The sequence below is a fragment of the Orbicella faveolata genome, unplaced genomic scaffold (genome assembly GCF_042242905.1).
Source record: "Orbicella faveolata isolate gen_17 unplaced genomic scaffold, um_ofav_v1 contig_25, whole genome shotgun sequence".
NCBI lineage: Eukaryota > Metazoa > Cnidaria > Anthozoa > Scleractinia > Merulinidae > Orbicella > Orbicella faveolata.
In genome coordinates, this window is record NW_028301553.1 from 4,035,001 (window position 1) to 4,052,169 (window position 17,169).

The 17,169-nt window shown below is 40.2% G+C and overlaps 1 protein-coding gene across 1 annotated transcript; it reads left to right on the forward strand.

Moving 5' to 3' along the window:
- The first annotated feature begins 5,694 nt into the window (after nucleotides 1–5,694).
- LOC149108628 (uncharacterized) lies at nucleotides 5,695–14,412 on the forward strand. Its single transcript, XM_089294117.1, has 2 exons — nucleotides 5,695–5,821; nucleotides 13,584–14,412. Exons 1-2 carry the CDS (start codon nucleotides 5,761–5,763, stop codon nucleotides 13,946–13,948), a joined length of 426 nt encoding a protein of 141 aa, XP_089150243.1. The 5' UTR covers nucleotides 5,695–5,760; the 3' UTR covers nucleotides 13,949–14,412.
- The last annotated feature ends 2,757 nt before the right edge of the window (nucleotides 14,413–17,169 follow it).

A 17,169-nucleotide genomic window follows, 5' to 3' on the forward strand; every position in this document is an offset into this window, starting at 1 on the left:
TTCAACTGACAAAACCAGGAGCCATAATCGGGGACGGAGACCGTAAGTCTTGGGATCCGCGCGCACCTATGATATGGGACAATTTTTCTATTTTTAGAACAAATTGCGCCATCCTGACGTCATATATCCGCGCGGATCCGCGCACATGTCGGGGGCTCTCGCGTGGATGTTGTCACGTTGCATGATCAAATGGTGAGAGTTGAGAGATCATCTTGCGTATTTTTTACAGCGATGGCAGGGAATAAGGCAGGGAATACGAACCAGGGCGCTTATATGTAGTTTTATGCTCTGAGCTAATGGAAAAGGTGGGTTTTTCAGGGTCAAAACAAGACTTCAATCTCGCGCTGGGAATGAATAATAAGATCTGCTCGCGCTAGTTGTAACTTGTTACGCGTATGTTTTTGCGTTTGTCCTGACTGTAGAATATAGCAAGAAAACTCTCTACTCTGGTATCGAGTTAATTTGTGAGTTTCTCAGACAATGGTTAATCATAACCAAAACCTGTTTTGATGGTTTCTTATTGTTTCTGCTTGTTTGGTGAGTTTGCAAAGGTTTTTGAAAGGAAAGTCTGACGCGTACAACTACCTCATTTGCATAGTGCAGCTCGTGCACTTTCAAGTCCGAGTCGGTGTTTTCAATTGTTAACAAATCTTGACAAAGATTCCTTTCGTTATCTTTTGTGCTGAGATGCTGCAACAAATTTTACGAACGCAAAAAAGGCTACTAACATCATATTTGTTTCTTCAACATAAGCATAGTGAAGTTTAACACTGCGAAAATGAAAATAGACAAGGAGTATTGATAACTCGATCAACAAAATCGAAATCGTTATTCCAAGTTGATTAAAGAAAGCGTCATCGTAACTTTGCTGATTATTTCTGCTTTATTCACTTATTTTCAGCTTAGCTTTTAATATGTTCTTAAACATTTATCAATCTTAAACATATTTAAAAACTATCGAGTTATTGTTTGAGTTCGATGTACGCTTTCACATGAAAGTGCGGAGGAAGTACAATTTGTCATGTTTACTGACTGTACAAACACGCATCGGCGGGCGCTCTCATTCATCGACAACAGAGAATTTACTGGATCTTTACACGAATAAAACTGAGCAGTATCTACGGACGTAAAGTTATTGGGCCTTGACGGAACATCAAACGTTGATTACAATTCAGACGAAACTCAAACTAGCAATTATTTTGTTTTACTTTTCGGTCGCGATAGACTGGCAAATTCCTCGCAAGCGTGTAAGAAGAGGAGCTAGGAAAGTATGAAGTCCTGAAGCTCTGCTATATCTAAATATATCCAGCTAGTTTTTTGCTGTGCAATGGAAAAGCTGTTAATCTTAAACACATGTGAAATTTAAAGTGGAGTAATGTACAGCTCATGTAAAAGAAGCATCCGTCGGAACACAACTTGGTCAGCGATATATATAAGCTTAAAGCGGAACGTCCCTAAATTCGACACTGTCTTACTTCACTCAAACTGGAGCAGCTTACGACGAAAATACGTAAAGCAAAATTCCAACAGACGTAAACGCGTTGAGTTGTGGGCCAAAAACAAAAAAAATTTCGGGAATTTCGGACGCCATTTCCTCCGCGCGACATTCGTAAAAATCCTCGCAGCATGTACGCGCGTGTGCCGCAGGCGATAGCGCAATTTGTTCTAAAAATAGAATAATTGTCCCATATCATGGGGACAACCCCAATACTAGAAATGGCGCGCGCTTACGGTCTCCGTCCCCGATTATGGCTCCTGACAAAACTCAATATCAAGGCAAATCCGCCATGTTTTCAATGTGCGCGTGCATGAGCGCGCGCTAGTGACGCCATAAGTTATGCGCAGTAAGGATGCGCAATGCAAATGTGAGGAATCACCTTAACTGCGTCGTAATATGATTCCAAGCACCCTGAGAGCCAGAAACTCACCACAGTAGCTTGTTGCTATTGTGCTACTTACGAGTCTTCTCAAGAACCACGCTCTTACCAGGGCCAGGTTCACTAAAAGATGGGTAACTTAGCCTGTGTGCCAGCGAGCAGGCTCTCGTGTTTGGCCCACGGGCGCGAGTTGCGAAGCTGCGAGAAGGCACTCGCTCACTTGCCAACGAAAAATCACTAACCCTGAGTGGATAGTGATTTACCCAATGGATAGCTTTATCCAGTTTTTGAACAACAGGGCCACATGTATAGCTAAGGGTTGTTCCGAACTAGTCAAGATTTTTGTTAACAATTACAATTTCTGGTTGAAGTAGACAGACATTGGATTTCATTTGAGACTGCGATGCCGCTATCAGGATTACAAATTTGATGAATTAGTCTTTTTTCAGCTTCTTTCAGTGAAATTATAACTTTGAAGTCAAACGCAGTTGCACATACTCAAATACAGGTCTTAACCAAAATACTCAAAATAGAAAGATAAAGAAAATAGGCTGTCAAATTTGCTTTTGTATTGTGTAAACATCAGGAAAGATTTACGTTATTTTATTTCTAAAGAAGGGGACATTGGGGGGTTCTGAACACCGCAATACCTCAAAAAGATTCGGCAAATACCGCAATATCGCAAAAACACTCGCCAAATACCGCACTACTCTGAATGTCAAGTTTGCATCATTAGATAACACGGAAATAACAATTAGGACTTTGTTGGTCAACCTTATTGTCAGGTAACCGTTGATTTAGACAAAATAAGTAACATCCACTGGCATGTTGGCTAATAATTAACAAAATGCAGAGATATTATCTATCCCAGTTGCCTTTCCAGTCTTGAGGCTTTTAAACGGCTGATCTAATTTCCATCCCGGACCATGAAGCGGTCTGCCGTTATCGGGAGCCCTTCTCCAGACTGTAAGACAGGTTGGTTTTAGGGTGGAGGACCCCCTACTTCGGAGATACTTCGCAGCCCCCGGCACGGCGGCTGCGAAGTATCTCCGAAGTATTTCCATCCACTGCGCGCGAGAAAAAACCTCTGGTACCCAGGGTAATAACTAGGGAGCATATAGCATACACAAATCTTGTTCCCAGGGCTTTTTCTTTAGGGTTTGAGAGGGGCGTCTCTAAAGGAAAAGCCCTGGGAACGAAGTTGGCCATTTACGTATTAGCACACGTACAGCGAAAGATATTCTTCAGCGGGGCCAAAATTAAGCACATTTTCTTAGCTATTCCCTTGGCACCTCACTATTTCAGCAGAGTGGTAGATTCTTATTGCAATATAAGAGTGTTAAAATGGTTCTAATTTTACCATACTCTCAAGGTTTTACAGATACACCAACGATAAAATGATACAAATTCTTACGTATCTCAACAAGTGTCTCAACATGAGTCCTCTCCATAAAGGAAACTAAGAGCTTTGAACTTCTAATATACTGTAAATATTTCGGACGGTTATTTTTTCGGACACATTTATCGTTCGAAATTAAAATCGTCCGAAACTTTTTCATGCAAGTAATGTAATCAGTTTAAAAAGCGCTATTAAGATCCATAAATAGCCCTTACCGAGGGTGATTTGACTAGCGACAAAGCTTTTGAATAGCACAGTCCTCCACACATTGTCACACAAACAGAGAGTGGTATACTTGTGGAAACACAGAGCAGACGTTTCTGAGACATTGATTGATTGATTGATTGATTGATAGATTTCAATAAGGCACAAACACAAGGCTTCTAAACTCTTCTTAAAGAGTAGATTGATTGACTGGTTGATCAAACTTGACGGGACCGTCAAACTTTTCAAGCACACGTGTACAGTGTTTGGTTTCTCAGGCATTCCCCAATCAATAACAGAAAAAATTGTAGATCACGAGGTGTGATCGCGAAAAGCCATTTATTTTAAACTGGCACAGTACCGCTATTTCAAGAACCCATCATCAATTTTAACACTCTAAAGATGGCTCGCACTGTGTGATCTTGCAAGTCTTGTAAGCTGTATAATTTGTTTTACTTGAGTCTTACTACGCTATACTTCAAGAAACCTTGCCTCTATACATGTAAATTCATGTACGCCCTCTCTGGTCTTAAATCTGTTTGGAAATAAAGGTAATGACACACAATAAACTTTGGTAGTTTTTTTGCCTTTTATAGCTATAATTGAGCCATAACAAAACGGCTCCATCGAGTTCTGTAACATTTGTAACAAAATATTACAGGACAAAAGACACAACAACGAATATTGTCGGCTGATTATAGCAATCCCCCTCTCGACGCGGAGGTCCTTCCACCTGCTAAATCTACAGGAGCGAAAAAAAAAACGGTGAAATTAGGCTTTGCACATCGTTATTTACACTAGAAATATAACAAGAAGCTCTGAAAGTCGCCGCAATTTCCTGCTGAATTATCAGTGGTAAATGGTACACCATGATCCCAAATGAAAGATCTCCTGCTTGGTAGCAAATCCCAGATAAACAGTGCTCCGAAAGCAAAAGCTGTTCGAAAGTGCTGAACTCAAACGTCAACTGACTTGTTAAGTCCGAAACAATCGGAAATAATATATCGAAACATACAATAAGACGGGAACCAAAAGGATCTCTTATTTCTTTCGAACGGAGCCCATTCATACAAAGACAAGACATTACCTGCTCCGGTGTAGCACAAATTATTTTAGTTCAACAAGCATTATCTGGCTTTATTCTTTTAAATATATTCTCGGAGTTTACGAAGATGGATCGGCCCACAGTTGTTGAACGTTTTAGCCATCCAAAAGGTACAACCCTTCGGGTGGAGTAACAACAGGAAAAGGCTGCTAAATTCGAAAATAGCTATGTCAGTCCCGTTGTCTATTGTTGATTGCAGGAGGGAGGGGGGAGGGGGAGTGGAATTATTGGCTTAGTTTTTATATGAATTATCTATAATGTATCAATTGTTTACGATCCAAGATAACGGTGATCATTGTAAATGATATACCATGATCCGTGTCAGGACCTTGCATGATAAATCCTGATGCGGATCATAATGAAAGAATTGAACTGGACTTGTTTCAACTGTCAGGGAATCACACGTGCTTTTATTAAGCTCTAAATCATTTATCAGTCAGTTAGCGTGATACAGAAAAGTTCCCTGTTTTACAGAGAACAGGACAGTCAGTGAGAGAGCTTCCTGTAATTTATTATTATTATAGGCACTACGTGTAGAGACGATTGTTTGAGACTGACAGACTGAAGAGGGTCTCCCAGGGGTTTTGGGGAACAAGGGAACATTGGCAAAATATCGAAGGGAACAAGGGAACATTAGCCATTTTTTGGGAACAGGGGAACAAAATTCGAAAAATTACAAAGAGGAACAAATAACGAAAATGTGTGGGAACATGGGAACATAGGGCAGTTTTGGAAGGGAACAAGGGAACAAATACACCCCCCCCCCTGGGAGACCCTCACTGAATAACAAGCTAACTGACTGACTAATTCATTGTCTGATTGACGTACGCTGATCTACGTTTGAAGGAATCTCAATGATGCTTTTACCTGTGAGACTATAGGACTGCTTCTTCTGCTACAAGGCAGCGAGGGTCACACTGCCTGAGAGAAAGACAGACTCCTTCGCATTTCAAAGAAAAAAATGAATCAATAAAGGTGTCTGTCATCATACCTCTCTCCGGGCTGACTGTCCCTTGTGTCACGTCAGCCGATATGTATCACGCTAATGACTGATGAATGATAGTGCAGCCCACCCTTACCTTATATGGGGTGTCCTCTAATATCCACCTCAAATATCCACATAACTAAATTCGCGAACCACCCTTGTGTGCAATTGTTTAGCGGAAGCAGTGAATATGGCTCGCAGTTATTTCCACGTTGCCATAATTGTTGTGGCTCTCTTCATTGCTCGAGGAGGTAAGCAGGGGTGTTAGTTTCGTGCACCTAGGTTAGATCTCCTACCATGTCGAAACATCTGTTATGGTTTACACCCAGATCTTTCATTCTCGCTCAGATTCAACCGAGGTCATCTCGTAGCTCGACTAAGCGTCGGAGACAAACGAAAGTAAGCTACCGCCGAAACTTCCATCGATCAGTATCATTGAGGGTGGCCGAATACCTAGTACACGCGACTTGAAGAAAGTCATGAAATGTAAGAGCGAGAACGCGTCGACACTCAGGAAAAATTTGAATGGTCTTTATGAGAGTAACCGAGTGTTGACGAGAGTCGACAAGAAGATCTGTTAGATCTTATAACCGCGCTTTTAAAATTTAACTGTTTGCTTAGCACTACCGTCGGAACGCAGTGCACATTCCAAAGCAGTCATTGATGATTCTTTTCTTACTGTAGACATCACATCACTTGATCAACACAAACTGTATTATTGCACCATCAGTGGTAGCCGTTGACAAATCTCCGATGACGTAATGGTCTTAATCTTTGTAGAACTTTCTTCGGGATATGTATGGGCATGAACGATATAAATGACACGATAATAACACTATTAACAAGAGCTTTCTTTCTTAAAAGTCATGATTAAATTTAATTGGTGTTTTCCACGAGTAAAGGGCTAGCAAAGTAGTCACACAAGTCATATAATTTAATAATAAAACTCTATCCCGACCGATGTATCGATTTTGGTCACTCCAGTGACCACAGATTGAAAACGTGACAGAAAATTGACGTTACTTTCGATTCTCACCAAATTTAGACAGTGGGATGATCTCATCCTTAGCCAATTACAGGCTATTTTTCAGCTCTTTTCGTCATATCCCCCCCTCGGGAGAATTTTGTCAAGTTAGCTAATTTAGTATGCAAGCCACCGTAATGGCGGTCACCGTCGACGAAATGTTTATTTGCTCAAAATTGGGGCAAAATCTTTCGGAGATGGAAGTCAGGACATTTGTAAGGATACAGAAAGTAATTTGGGACCGGTTGCTGGCTTCTAAGGCTGAATTTATCCAGAAGTAAGCTGTAATTTCGTTTTCGTGCCGAAAGCCGTGCGATGAAATGTTATCGCCTTGTTCTGCTGTCTTGTTCTGTTTTTCTCTTGGTCTTTTTTGTAGCCCGTCGAGGCCAGTCTTTCGTCTAAATCAGTTGAAAAAAGTTCGAAAAAGATGTTCCCAGTCAAGTTTAAGCTCTCAGGCGATAATTCTGGAGTTTTTTGGCCGAAGCGTTCGGCTTTGTTATGTTGGTGTTTTTCGGTTGCTATGGGCGACCGTTGCTTCCTTTGTTAGGTCAAGTCTGGGGAGTGAGGTCACAAAAGAATTCTAATTACTAGTAATTCTGGTTTTGTTCGATTTCGCTGAAATTTTAACACGATAAGGCTGGATTGTTAACGAATAGATTTACCGCCTGCCGATGTGTGGTAGCTATTAACGCTGAACAGGAGCCATAATCGGGGACGGAGACCGTAAGTCTTGGGATCCGCGCGCACCTATGATATGGGACAATTTTTCTATTTTAAGAGCAAATTGCGCCATCCTGACGTCATATATCCGCGCGGATCCACGCACATGTCGAGGGCTCTTGCGTGGATGTTGTCACGTTGCGTGATCAAATGGTGGGAGTTGAAAGACCTTTGGGGATTATCTTGCGTATTTTTCACAGCGTAGGTAGGGAATAAGGCAGGGAATACGAACCAGGGCGCTTATATGTAGTTTTACGCTCTGAGCTAACGGAAAAGGTGGGCTTTTCAGCGTCGAAAACAAGACTTCAATCTCCCGCTGAGAATGGATAAGAAGATCTGCTCGCGCTAGTTGAAAGCTTCCGCGTATGTTTTTTCGTTTGTTCTGACTTAAGAATATAGCAAGAAACTCTCTACTCTGGTATCGAGTTAATTTGTGAGTTTCTCAGACAATGGTGAATCATAACCAAAACGTGTTTTGATGGTTTCTTATTGTTTGGTGTGTTTGCAAAAGTTTTTGAAAGGAAAGTCTGACGCGTACAATTAGCTCATTTGCATAGTACAGCTCGTGCACTTTCAAGTCCGAGTCGGTGTTTTCAATTGCCAACAAATCTTGACAAAGATTTCTTTCGTTATCTTTTGTGCCGAGATGCTGCAACAAATTTCACGAACGCAAAAAAGGCTACTAACATCATGTGTGTTTCTTCAACATAAGCATAGTAAAGTTTTACACTGCGAAAATGAAAATAGACAAGGAGTTTTGATAACTCGATCAACAAAATCGAAATCGTTATTCGAAGTTGATCAAAGAAAGCGTCATCGTACATCTCGTACTTTGCTGATTATTTCTGCCTTATTCGCATATTTTCAGCTTAGCTTTTAATATGTTCTCAAACACTTATCAATCTTAAACATATTTCAAAACTACAGAGTTATTGTTCGAGTTCGATGTACGCTTTCACACGAAAGTGCGGCGGAAGTACAATTTGTCATGTTTACTGACTGTACAAAACACGCATCGGCGGGCGCTCTCGTTCATCGACAACAGAGAATTTACTGGATTTTACACGAATAAAACTGAGCAGTATCTACGGAGGTAAAGTTATTGGGCCTTGATGAAACATCAAGCGTTGCTTACAATTCAGGCGAAACTCAAACTAGCAAATTTTGTTTTACCTTTCGGTCGCGATAGACTGGCAAATTCCTCGCAAGCGAGTGGCAAGGGGAGCTAGGAAACTATGAAGTCCTGAAGCTCTGCTATATCTAAATATATCCAGCTAGTTTTTTGCTGTGTAATGGAAAAGCTGTCAATCTTCAACATATGTGAAATTTAAAGTGGGGTAATGTATAGCTCATGTAACAGAAGCATCCGTCGGAACACAACTTGGTCAGCGATATATATCTAAGCTTAAAGCGGAACCTACCTAAATTCGACACTGTCTTACTTTACTCAAACTGGAGCAGCTTACGACGAAAATACTTAAGCAAAATTCCAACAGACGTAAACGCGTTGAGTTGTGGGCCAGAACATGAAAAATGTCGGGAATTTCGGACGCCATTTCCCCCGCGCGACATCTGCAAAAATCCTCGCAGCATGTACGCGCGTGTGCCGCAGGCGATGGCGCAATTTGTTCTAAAAATAGAATTATTGTCCCATATCATGGGGACAACCCCAATACTAGATATGGCGCGCGCTTACGGTCTCCGTCCCCGATTATGGCTCCTGCGCTGAAGTGTTATATCGCTTCGAAGTCAGGGTTTTGAAGAGATTTTTTTGCAACGTGTGGGTTCGGCGTGATTTTGTAATCGGAGGTTTTTGTTGACCCCGAAGGAAAAAATATCCGGAAAAGGTCATTTCATCGACGATTCAAAGGTATACAAATATTTATATGTTCCGAGCTAAATTTCTGCTGAAAAAATATAATGTTTGACGAGCGCTGGGTTTTTAATTTTTTCCCGCGAAAGTCAGTATCGGAGATGAGATTTTTTAATGTTTCAACAGCTTTTGGCGAGTAAACATCACAGGTTGCGTGACTCAAAATTTGGCCGAGTGGAAGCTTGGGTCTGGTCGCAGAAAAAACTGCGAAAAAAACAAGAAGATCTGTTAGATCTTATAACCGCGCTTTTAAAATTTAACTGTTTGCTTAGCACTACCGTCGGAACGCAGTGCACATTCCAAAGCAGTCATTGATGATTCTTTTCTTACTGTAGACATCACATCACTTGATCAACACAAACTGTATTATTGCACCATCAGTGGTAGCCGTTGACAAATCTCCGATGACGTAATGGTCTTAATCTTTGTAGAACTTTCTTCGGGATATGTATGGGCATGAACGATATAAATGACACGATAATAACACTATTAACAAGAGCTTTCTTTCTTAAAAGTCATGATTAAATTTAATTGGTGTTTTCCACGAGTAAAGGGCTAGCAAAGTAGTCACACAAGTCATATAATTTAATAATAAAACTCTATCCCGACCGATGTATCGATTTTGGTCACTCCAGTGACCACAGATTGAAAACGTGACAGAAAATTGACGTTACTTTCGATTCTCATCAAATTTAGACAGAGAGAATTTTGTCAAGTTAGCTAATTTAGTATGCAAGCCACCGTAATGGCGGCCACCGTAATGGCGGTCACCGTCGACGAAGTGTTTATTTGCTCAAAATTGGGGCAAAATCTTTCGGAGATGGAAGTCAGGACATTTGTAAGGATACAGAAAGTAATTTGGGACCGGTTGCTGGCTTCTAAGGCTGAATTTATCCAGAAGTAAGCTGTATTTTCGTTTTCGTGCCGAAAGCCGTGCGATGAAATATTATCGGCTTGTTCTGCTGTCTTGTTCTGTTTTTCTCTTGGTCTTTTTTGTAGCCCGTCGAGGCCAGTCTTTCGTCTAAATCAGTTGAAAAAAGTTCGAAAAAGATGTTCCCAGTCAAGTTTACGCTCTCAGGCGATAATTCTGGAGTTTTTTGGCCGAAACGTCGGCTTTGTTATGTTGGTGTTTTTCGGTTGCTATGGGCGACCGTTGCTTCCTTTGTTAGGTCAAGTCTGGGGAGTGAGGTAACAAAAAAATTCTAATTAATTCTGGTTTTGTTCGATTTCGCTGAAATTTTAACACGATAAAGCTGGATTGTTAAGGAATAGATTTACCGTCTGCCGATGTGTGGTAGCTATTAACGCTGAAGTGTTATATCGCTTCGAAGTCAGGGTTTTGAAGAGACTTTTTTGCAACGTATTGGTTCGGCGTGATTTTGTAATCGGAGGTTTCGGTTGACCCCGAAGGAAAAAATATCCGGAAAAGGTCATTTCATGGACGATTCAAAGGTATATAAATATGTATATGTTCCGAGCTAAATTTCTGGTGAAAAAATATAATTTTTGACGAGCGCTGGGTTTTTAATTTTTTCCTGCGAAAGATGAGATTTATTAATGTTTCAACAGCTTTTTGCGAGTAAACATCACAGGTTGCGTGACTCAAAATTTGGCCGAGTGGAAGCTTGGGTCTGCTCGCACAGAAGTCGGAAAAAAAAAACCACCGGTAAACCATGAACCGCGCTCGGCCCATGGGCGCGCGGTTAAAAAAACCACGGGTAAACCATGAACCGCGCTCGGCCCATGGCCGCGCGGTTAATAAAGACGTGCGAGAGACTGCACGCTAAACGAGAGCGGGGGTTTCAGCTCTCTACTGATGGACTGCCCTGATTCTTCTCTGTCTATTAAAATTTAGCCTGTTTTCTGGAAAAAACGCCCACCCCTGAAACTCGTATAAATGGGCAAAGCTCAAAGGGATTAGCCCATCACCGCAGATATAAAAGTAAAACAAAATAAGAAATAAATGTAACCAAATCGCTATTGGGATAAAAAGAGTCTGGCCCTAAAACCCTCAACAATCGATCGGCTAGTCTAGTCTTTCACTTTACTCTTTAGCAGGAAGTGAAGTTCCCCTCATATCAGGTATAGTTCTTGTGTGAAAGCTGAATTTGTAAGGGTGCGTTTCTTTAAGAAAATCCAATACTGTATTGGATCCACACTGGGAGTGGATTCTGCGTTTCCTTTGACGGACCATGATCCCAGAGATCTTGGATTGATCTGTTTTCGGATTCTTTCGGATTTAAGAATCCAATCTTGTATTTTCTTAAAGAAACGCACCCTAAGTATAGCTGGCAGGAGTTAAATGTTTAAATGCGGAAAGAAAAGTCACATAGGTATTAAGCTGAGTTTGGTTGTTGTTGATATCGATATCTATTCTGAACAGGAAAGAGATATGTCACGAACAGTCACGCGTAACAGTTATTTATCTTTTTCTCAGCTCGTGAACGGACAGAATTGAACAAATCCTGCAATCTGATTGGTTCCGGTAGCGGGCGGAATTTTCTCATCCGGACCGCCACAGCGGGCGAAATCCATCGAGTTGATCTATTTTCGTGAACGAATTAGCGGTAACCGTCAATTTTTCGCCTTTTTTACACTTCCATCGACGATTAATCAACGCAAGTTTATCTCTATTCACCTTTAAATGGGAAGGAAAGTCACTGTAAGTAAATTCAATTGAGTTTTTTGAAGTTGTGAGAGTTTGTTTGGCTGTTTGTAGCTCGGCGCTGTAATGTAATCCTGCGTGTCTCTCTCTATACAATTTTAATTAAAAAATGACTCAATTTCAGTCGAGTTTAACTCTCTGATCGTTGCTGTATTTGAGAGAATTTCTGTGGAATACACTTAACGAATTTCCTCGCTATCTGCTATTCAATTTACGGTAGAAAACTCTGATTTCGAGTGATTCGCAACGACTGACAGAAACTGTTTTTGTAGTACAACTTCAATCTTTGCACGAAATTTCACACCGGAAAAACACTTTCGGAGAACTTAATTGGTGAACTAAATGCCACTAACATAAAGTAGTTGGAAATAAATCTGTTCTTTAATACATCTTACCTTGTCCAGGATCTGAGTTACTCGCTCGTTCGCTAGTTGGATTTTTTTAGGATTGGTTTGTGCACGGCGCGTAAGCCAATTCAATGACAAAGTTGCGTAAACAAACCCACTTGTAAGCCAATTTACCGCAAGAAAAAAAGATAAACATGTTATTGTCCGGCTTAGGGTTGGTCCGTATAGGGAAAAACTGTGACTTCGGGCTTGAAAATGCTGCCCTCGGCCTGCGGCCTCGGGCAACATTTTCAAGACCTCGGTCACAGTTTTTCCCTATACGGACCTCCCAGCTGGCCAATAACATATATGTAACATTTAGTCACGAAGTTTTCGTTTTGTTTGTACAGATCGTACTGGATTTCAACTTGGTTTTCCGGTTTTTATACCATGATCAGATACTTGTATATATTTTACGACACGTGTGAATTTTGAACGGATATGTTTTCGATCGATCAATAAACGAATTCATAAAATCAACGACTGTTGTCTGGAGTTCATAACAAGATATGTTTACGTCAAAACATTTTCAATGCGTTTTTGCATTTTGATAATATAAGCACCGCCCTCAAACAAGTGCCACATTAAAACGTCGAGAAGATTAATAAGCGTCGTGGCGGAGGTTCGGCAAAGTTTTTAGCTAAAATTTTTTCACTTTCAGGTTTCTTAAACTGAAATTCTTAACCGGGAGGCTAGAATTGAAGGAATTTCTTTTTGGTAAATTTAGAACTCCTCAAAGAACTCCTTACGAGGGCCACCAGTTTGTCAGTGCTAGCTGTTTACGTGTGTTTTTACCCTCGTTAAATAGTTATTCCTCTACTTCTTCTCAAAAAGCCAGATTTTAGTAAAAGCTGCTAAACTTTGGGTCTTTAAAAGAATTTGGTATGACATGTCTTTATGGTCCATGGCAACCGTGTTTTGACAGAGATGTCTTTTTCAAGTTTGGTTTTTATTGTTTTGTGTTTCTTTTTTACTATTTTTTTTTTTCATACTTTTCTGATGCATTGGTTTTTTTGGTTGTAACATTGTTGTATTACGCAATTATCTTTTTCATTTTAGGCATTGTTTTATTGATTTTTATATTTTTGGGTAGTTCTAGATGGTTTTCTGACATTATATCAAGAAAGTGGACCCAAGATGTGAGGCTGTTGGGGCACCATTTGTCATAATGTCATAAACTCATGTGTCAAACCTCAAACCTACCTCATACATACTCTACTCCACGTCCATAAAATTTATTCTTGAACAGCTATTGAGAAGGAGACAGTTTCTCCTTTCTGCACCCATGGTAGAAGATGAAAAGCCCTGTCTGAATAGAATTAATGTTTTGTCATTTCTTACGTAGATTCTCTGAGCTGCTACGAGTGCACCAGCGAAGATTCCGCCATAGACTGCAAGTCAAAGATGAAGTCAATAACATGCCCATTAGGAACATCACAATGTGTCACAGGTACTCGGACATGCACTCAGGGCAGTACCACTGAAACTATCTACTACAAGAGATGTAACGCCCCAAATTTGTCGAGCTGTGGAGCCAGTTCACAAGATTTGCCCAGATGCCCCACGTCCCCCTTCTCATGGGGTACCACCGAAATAGACAGCTGCTGCACTGGAAACAACTGCAACTCAGGATCATCACACAGCATCAACCAAGTCATGCTAGGAATATGCATGACATTTGCTTTCTTGGTTCTAGCCTTTATTCATTAAGTCTTGCTCAAAGACTGGTTTGAGATGCTTTTAATGTCTGATCAACTTATAATTAGCTGAGTTTTTGTAACACAAATTACTAGACAAGTACTTGTAGAAGTCTTGCTGTCGTTATGTATGAAATGTAATAAGACCATATAAATGGTGCCATAAACAGTAGATAAACAGTAGTGCAGATTCAAAGGTGCTCCAAAGGAGAAGCGCTGGCAAAGGTGTACAACAGTGGGCCCAGTCTTCGTCCATTAAGGGGAGGTGAGAACCTGGACTACTCCCAGGTAGAATCTGTTTGGTAGTCAATTAAAACCTTATATGTAGACTTTACTTGAGTCACACAGAATAGAACTCTTTACACTATGAGTAATCCCTCTTTTGCTTAGCCAACATGAAATGTAGTAATGCACGATTTCAACAATAAAGAGAATAGCAAGGTTCAATAAATATGTAAGAGAATAGCAAATAGACAAGCGTGTTTCACTGTCTGAAAATTCTAGGGGGGTTTCTGTCCCAAATTTAGGCCAACAGTACAACGTTTATCTCCCAATCCAAATTTACTTGAAGGTTTGGTTAGTTCAATTTGTAGTATTCATGTCTGCCTAGCTAGAACTTAATTCTTATACATTTCTTGGAAATGGTAAAAACCCTCTCAATTATTTACAGCATAGAATAACAATGAACATACTTGAATAATGAATCATACCAAAAAAGGGGAAACTTGTAATTCAACTTTGCCACAAAAATGTCAGAGAATCAAACATTTGTTTTCAATTTTTCAAGTTATACCTTGAGTTTTTTATGGGTTTGGTTGGTCTTGTTTGATTTGATGGGCAAAAGGAACATAACCATTCATTTTCAGGCCTGAAACAGCTGTGCTTTCATTTTAATATTTGTCACATCCAATTTTAGCCATTTTTACCTCTTTGTTCAGCTGGAATAAAATATTGTCCACAGACATAACCAGACACTGTAGAGATGAGACACAGAGCTGCAATTTGCGACAGATCAGAGAGCAAAAAAAAAAAAACAGACTGCTATCAAATTGAGCAATAATGAGTCAGTTGCGTTAAAATTGGCTGCCGTTATTTTGCCTCGGCAAAAAAGAAAGACATGACATGTTTGCATGGACAGTGGTCTGATGTTATAAAGTTGTTGCATTACATTTCAACCCACATTCACTCAAAAAAACATATCAAAGTATAAAATACTCATTATGCCACAATATTTTTATTAATGATAAAATATTACACTTGCATTTGTACAAAATATGAAACAACATAATATTATAATATTATCGCACAGTCTTCATCAGCGATGTCGCTGATGAAGACTGTGCGATACAGTCGAAGGCTTCATTTATAAAATTTTTCAGACCTTGTGACAAGAATAATCATTCATTTAATATAATATTAATCTTTACATAATTCTGCTCCTTTGGAAGCTTCCAAATACTATTTCACAATTGTACATGTACAAATTTACAAATTAAACTAAGCCATAGCCCATTTTACAGATATTGAACGCCATATTGAATAAATCTATTTCACACAGGACTATTGGTCGAAAAGGGGGCATAATTTGCAAGATAGCATTGCTAATGTTTGTGAAGACGCAGAAAATGACTAAGATAACTTTAAAAGCTGGGGAGTAGAAAAGTTGAAATCATACTTATTAGCCCCTGTAGGCAACACAAATAAACAAGGATTAATAAACCTTGCTGTTTTCGTGCATAAATTGGGGCTTAAAGTAGTCAAAAGTGTTCAAGAAAGTCAAAGAAAAGTGGAGAGTGAATGCTTAACGAAATTAAGTCTAGAAGGAGGAAGAATCATTCTTCTCGACCCCGATACATTAATTGAAGGGTGGGAGGAAAGTGCATTTAGCTACCCTGAGCTATCACAGATCAACGTGGAAAAATATTGGGACAAAAGTGAGTAAAGTATAGTCTTCTACAATTTAGCAGCTTTTAGATACAAATACTATCCAGGTGGTAGCATAGTTAGTTTCTTTCACACTTGTCTTCTGGATAGCAGTTTACATGTATCTGGTGGACCATGTCATCAATTCTATCATCATCTGGGGCCTGATGTCCAGTCCCGGGGGGAACACTGCCATATATGGGCTATGTAGGTATGTGCCGCTGTGGAGGGTATGGTTTTCAAGCAGTTTACTCTAGGATAGGGTATATAAATCAGAGCGTTTGGGTCTAGAATAGGGTAACATTTTTCACAAAACTGACTGGTTGGTTGAAGATTTTATCTAAAGTAAGGAAACCAGGAATTGCCACTCAAAAATATAAAACAATCAATCGGCAAGTTTAAATATTCGCAAATCAGCCTCAACAGTGTCGACAGATGGGGGGATTTGGGGAGTTTACTCTAGTATAGGTTAGCAAAATTCAGCTGGACTAGCTCTGGTATAGGCTAAGGGTTCCAGGGTCCAAGTGGCACATCCCCACCCAGAAATTCCCAAAGTACCCCCTCCCCCTTGGGAAATGCTCGAATTTCTATTGAGGGAGTGATTGGCAGAGTGAAGGACTTTAACATCTTAACATCTGAGTTACCCTTAGACATGTTTGACCTATTTGACCATATGGCAGTAGTAATTTGTGGACTTGTTAACCTACAAGAACCGATCATACTTCTACATCGTCAGTAGGTTTGTAGTTAGGTAACACTGAATGAACTGTCATTCTTACAATAGTGGTATTCAACACTTTGAACTTTTCTATTCAACATATCAACACTGAACTGGACACCCAGCGGCACATACCTATATAGCCCATATATGGCAGTGTCCCGCCTCCCCCCCCCCCCCGGGTGCATTTCCCACCTGCTTAGTGCAAGCATCTTCTTCCTAGGAAAACTGCTTCTTTTTCTTCAGAAAAGGGGCCATAGCAAGTTTTACTTAATAAGGAAGCAGAAGTTCTTGTATATTGAAGCGGTCAGTGTAAAACGCAGACTGCAGACCGCGCGTAAAATGCAGACTGAATGTAGAATGCAGACTGCAGACTGCAGACCAGGGGTAAAATGCAGTCTGAGGGTAAAATAAAATATTAATTAAATAAAACGAGGATCAAATCCGGATCAAATGAAGACTTGAGAGTGTTCGTACGCGCACCCGTGATTTTTTTTCCAAAATCCCGAAAACTCAAACGGCGTTTCCTAGCCTTAGTCAAATATTATATTATCAACCTCGAATTCTTGAACTCCCCATTTTGTTGAACCAAG

Excerpts from the sequence above, each read along its gene's own strand:
- LOC149108628 (XM_089294117.1), top strand. The coding sequence starts at position 5,761 with ATGGCTCGCAGTTATTTCCACGTTGCCATAATTGTTGTGGCTCTCTTC. Across the intron at positions 5,822-13,583 it reads TCTCTTCATTGCTCGAGGAG|ATTCTCTGAGCTGCTACGAG; the intron begins GTAAGCAGGGGT and ends TTTCTTACGTAG.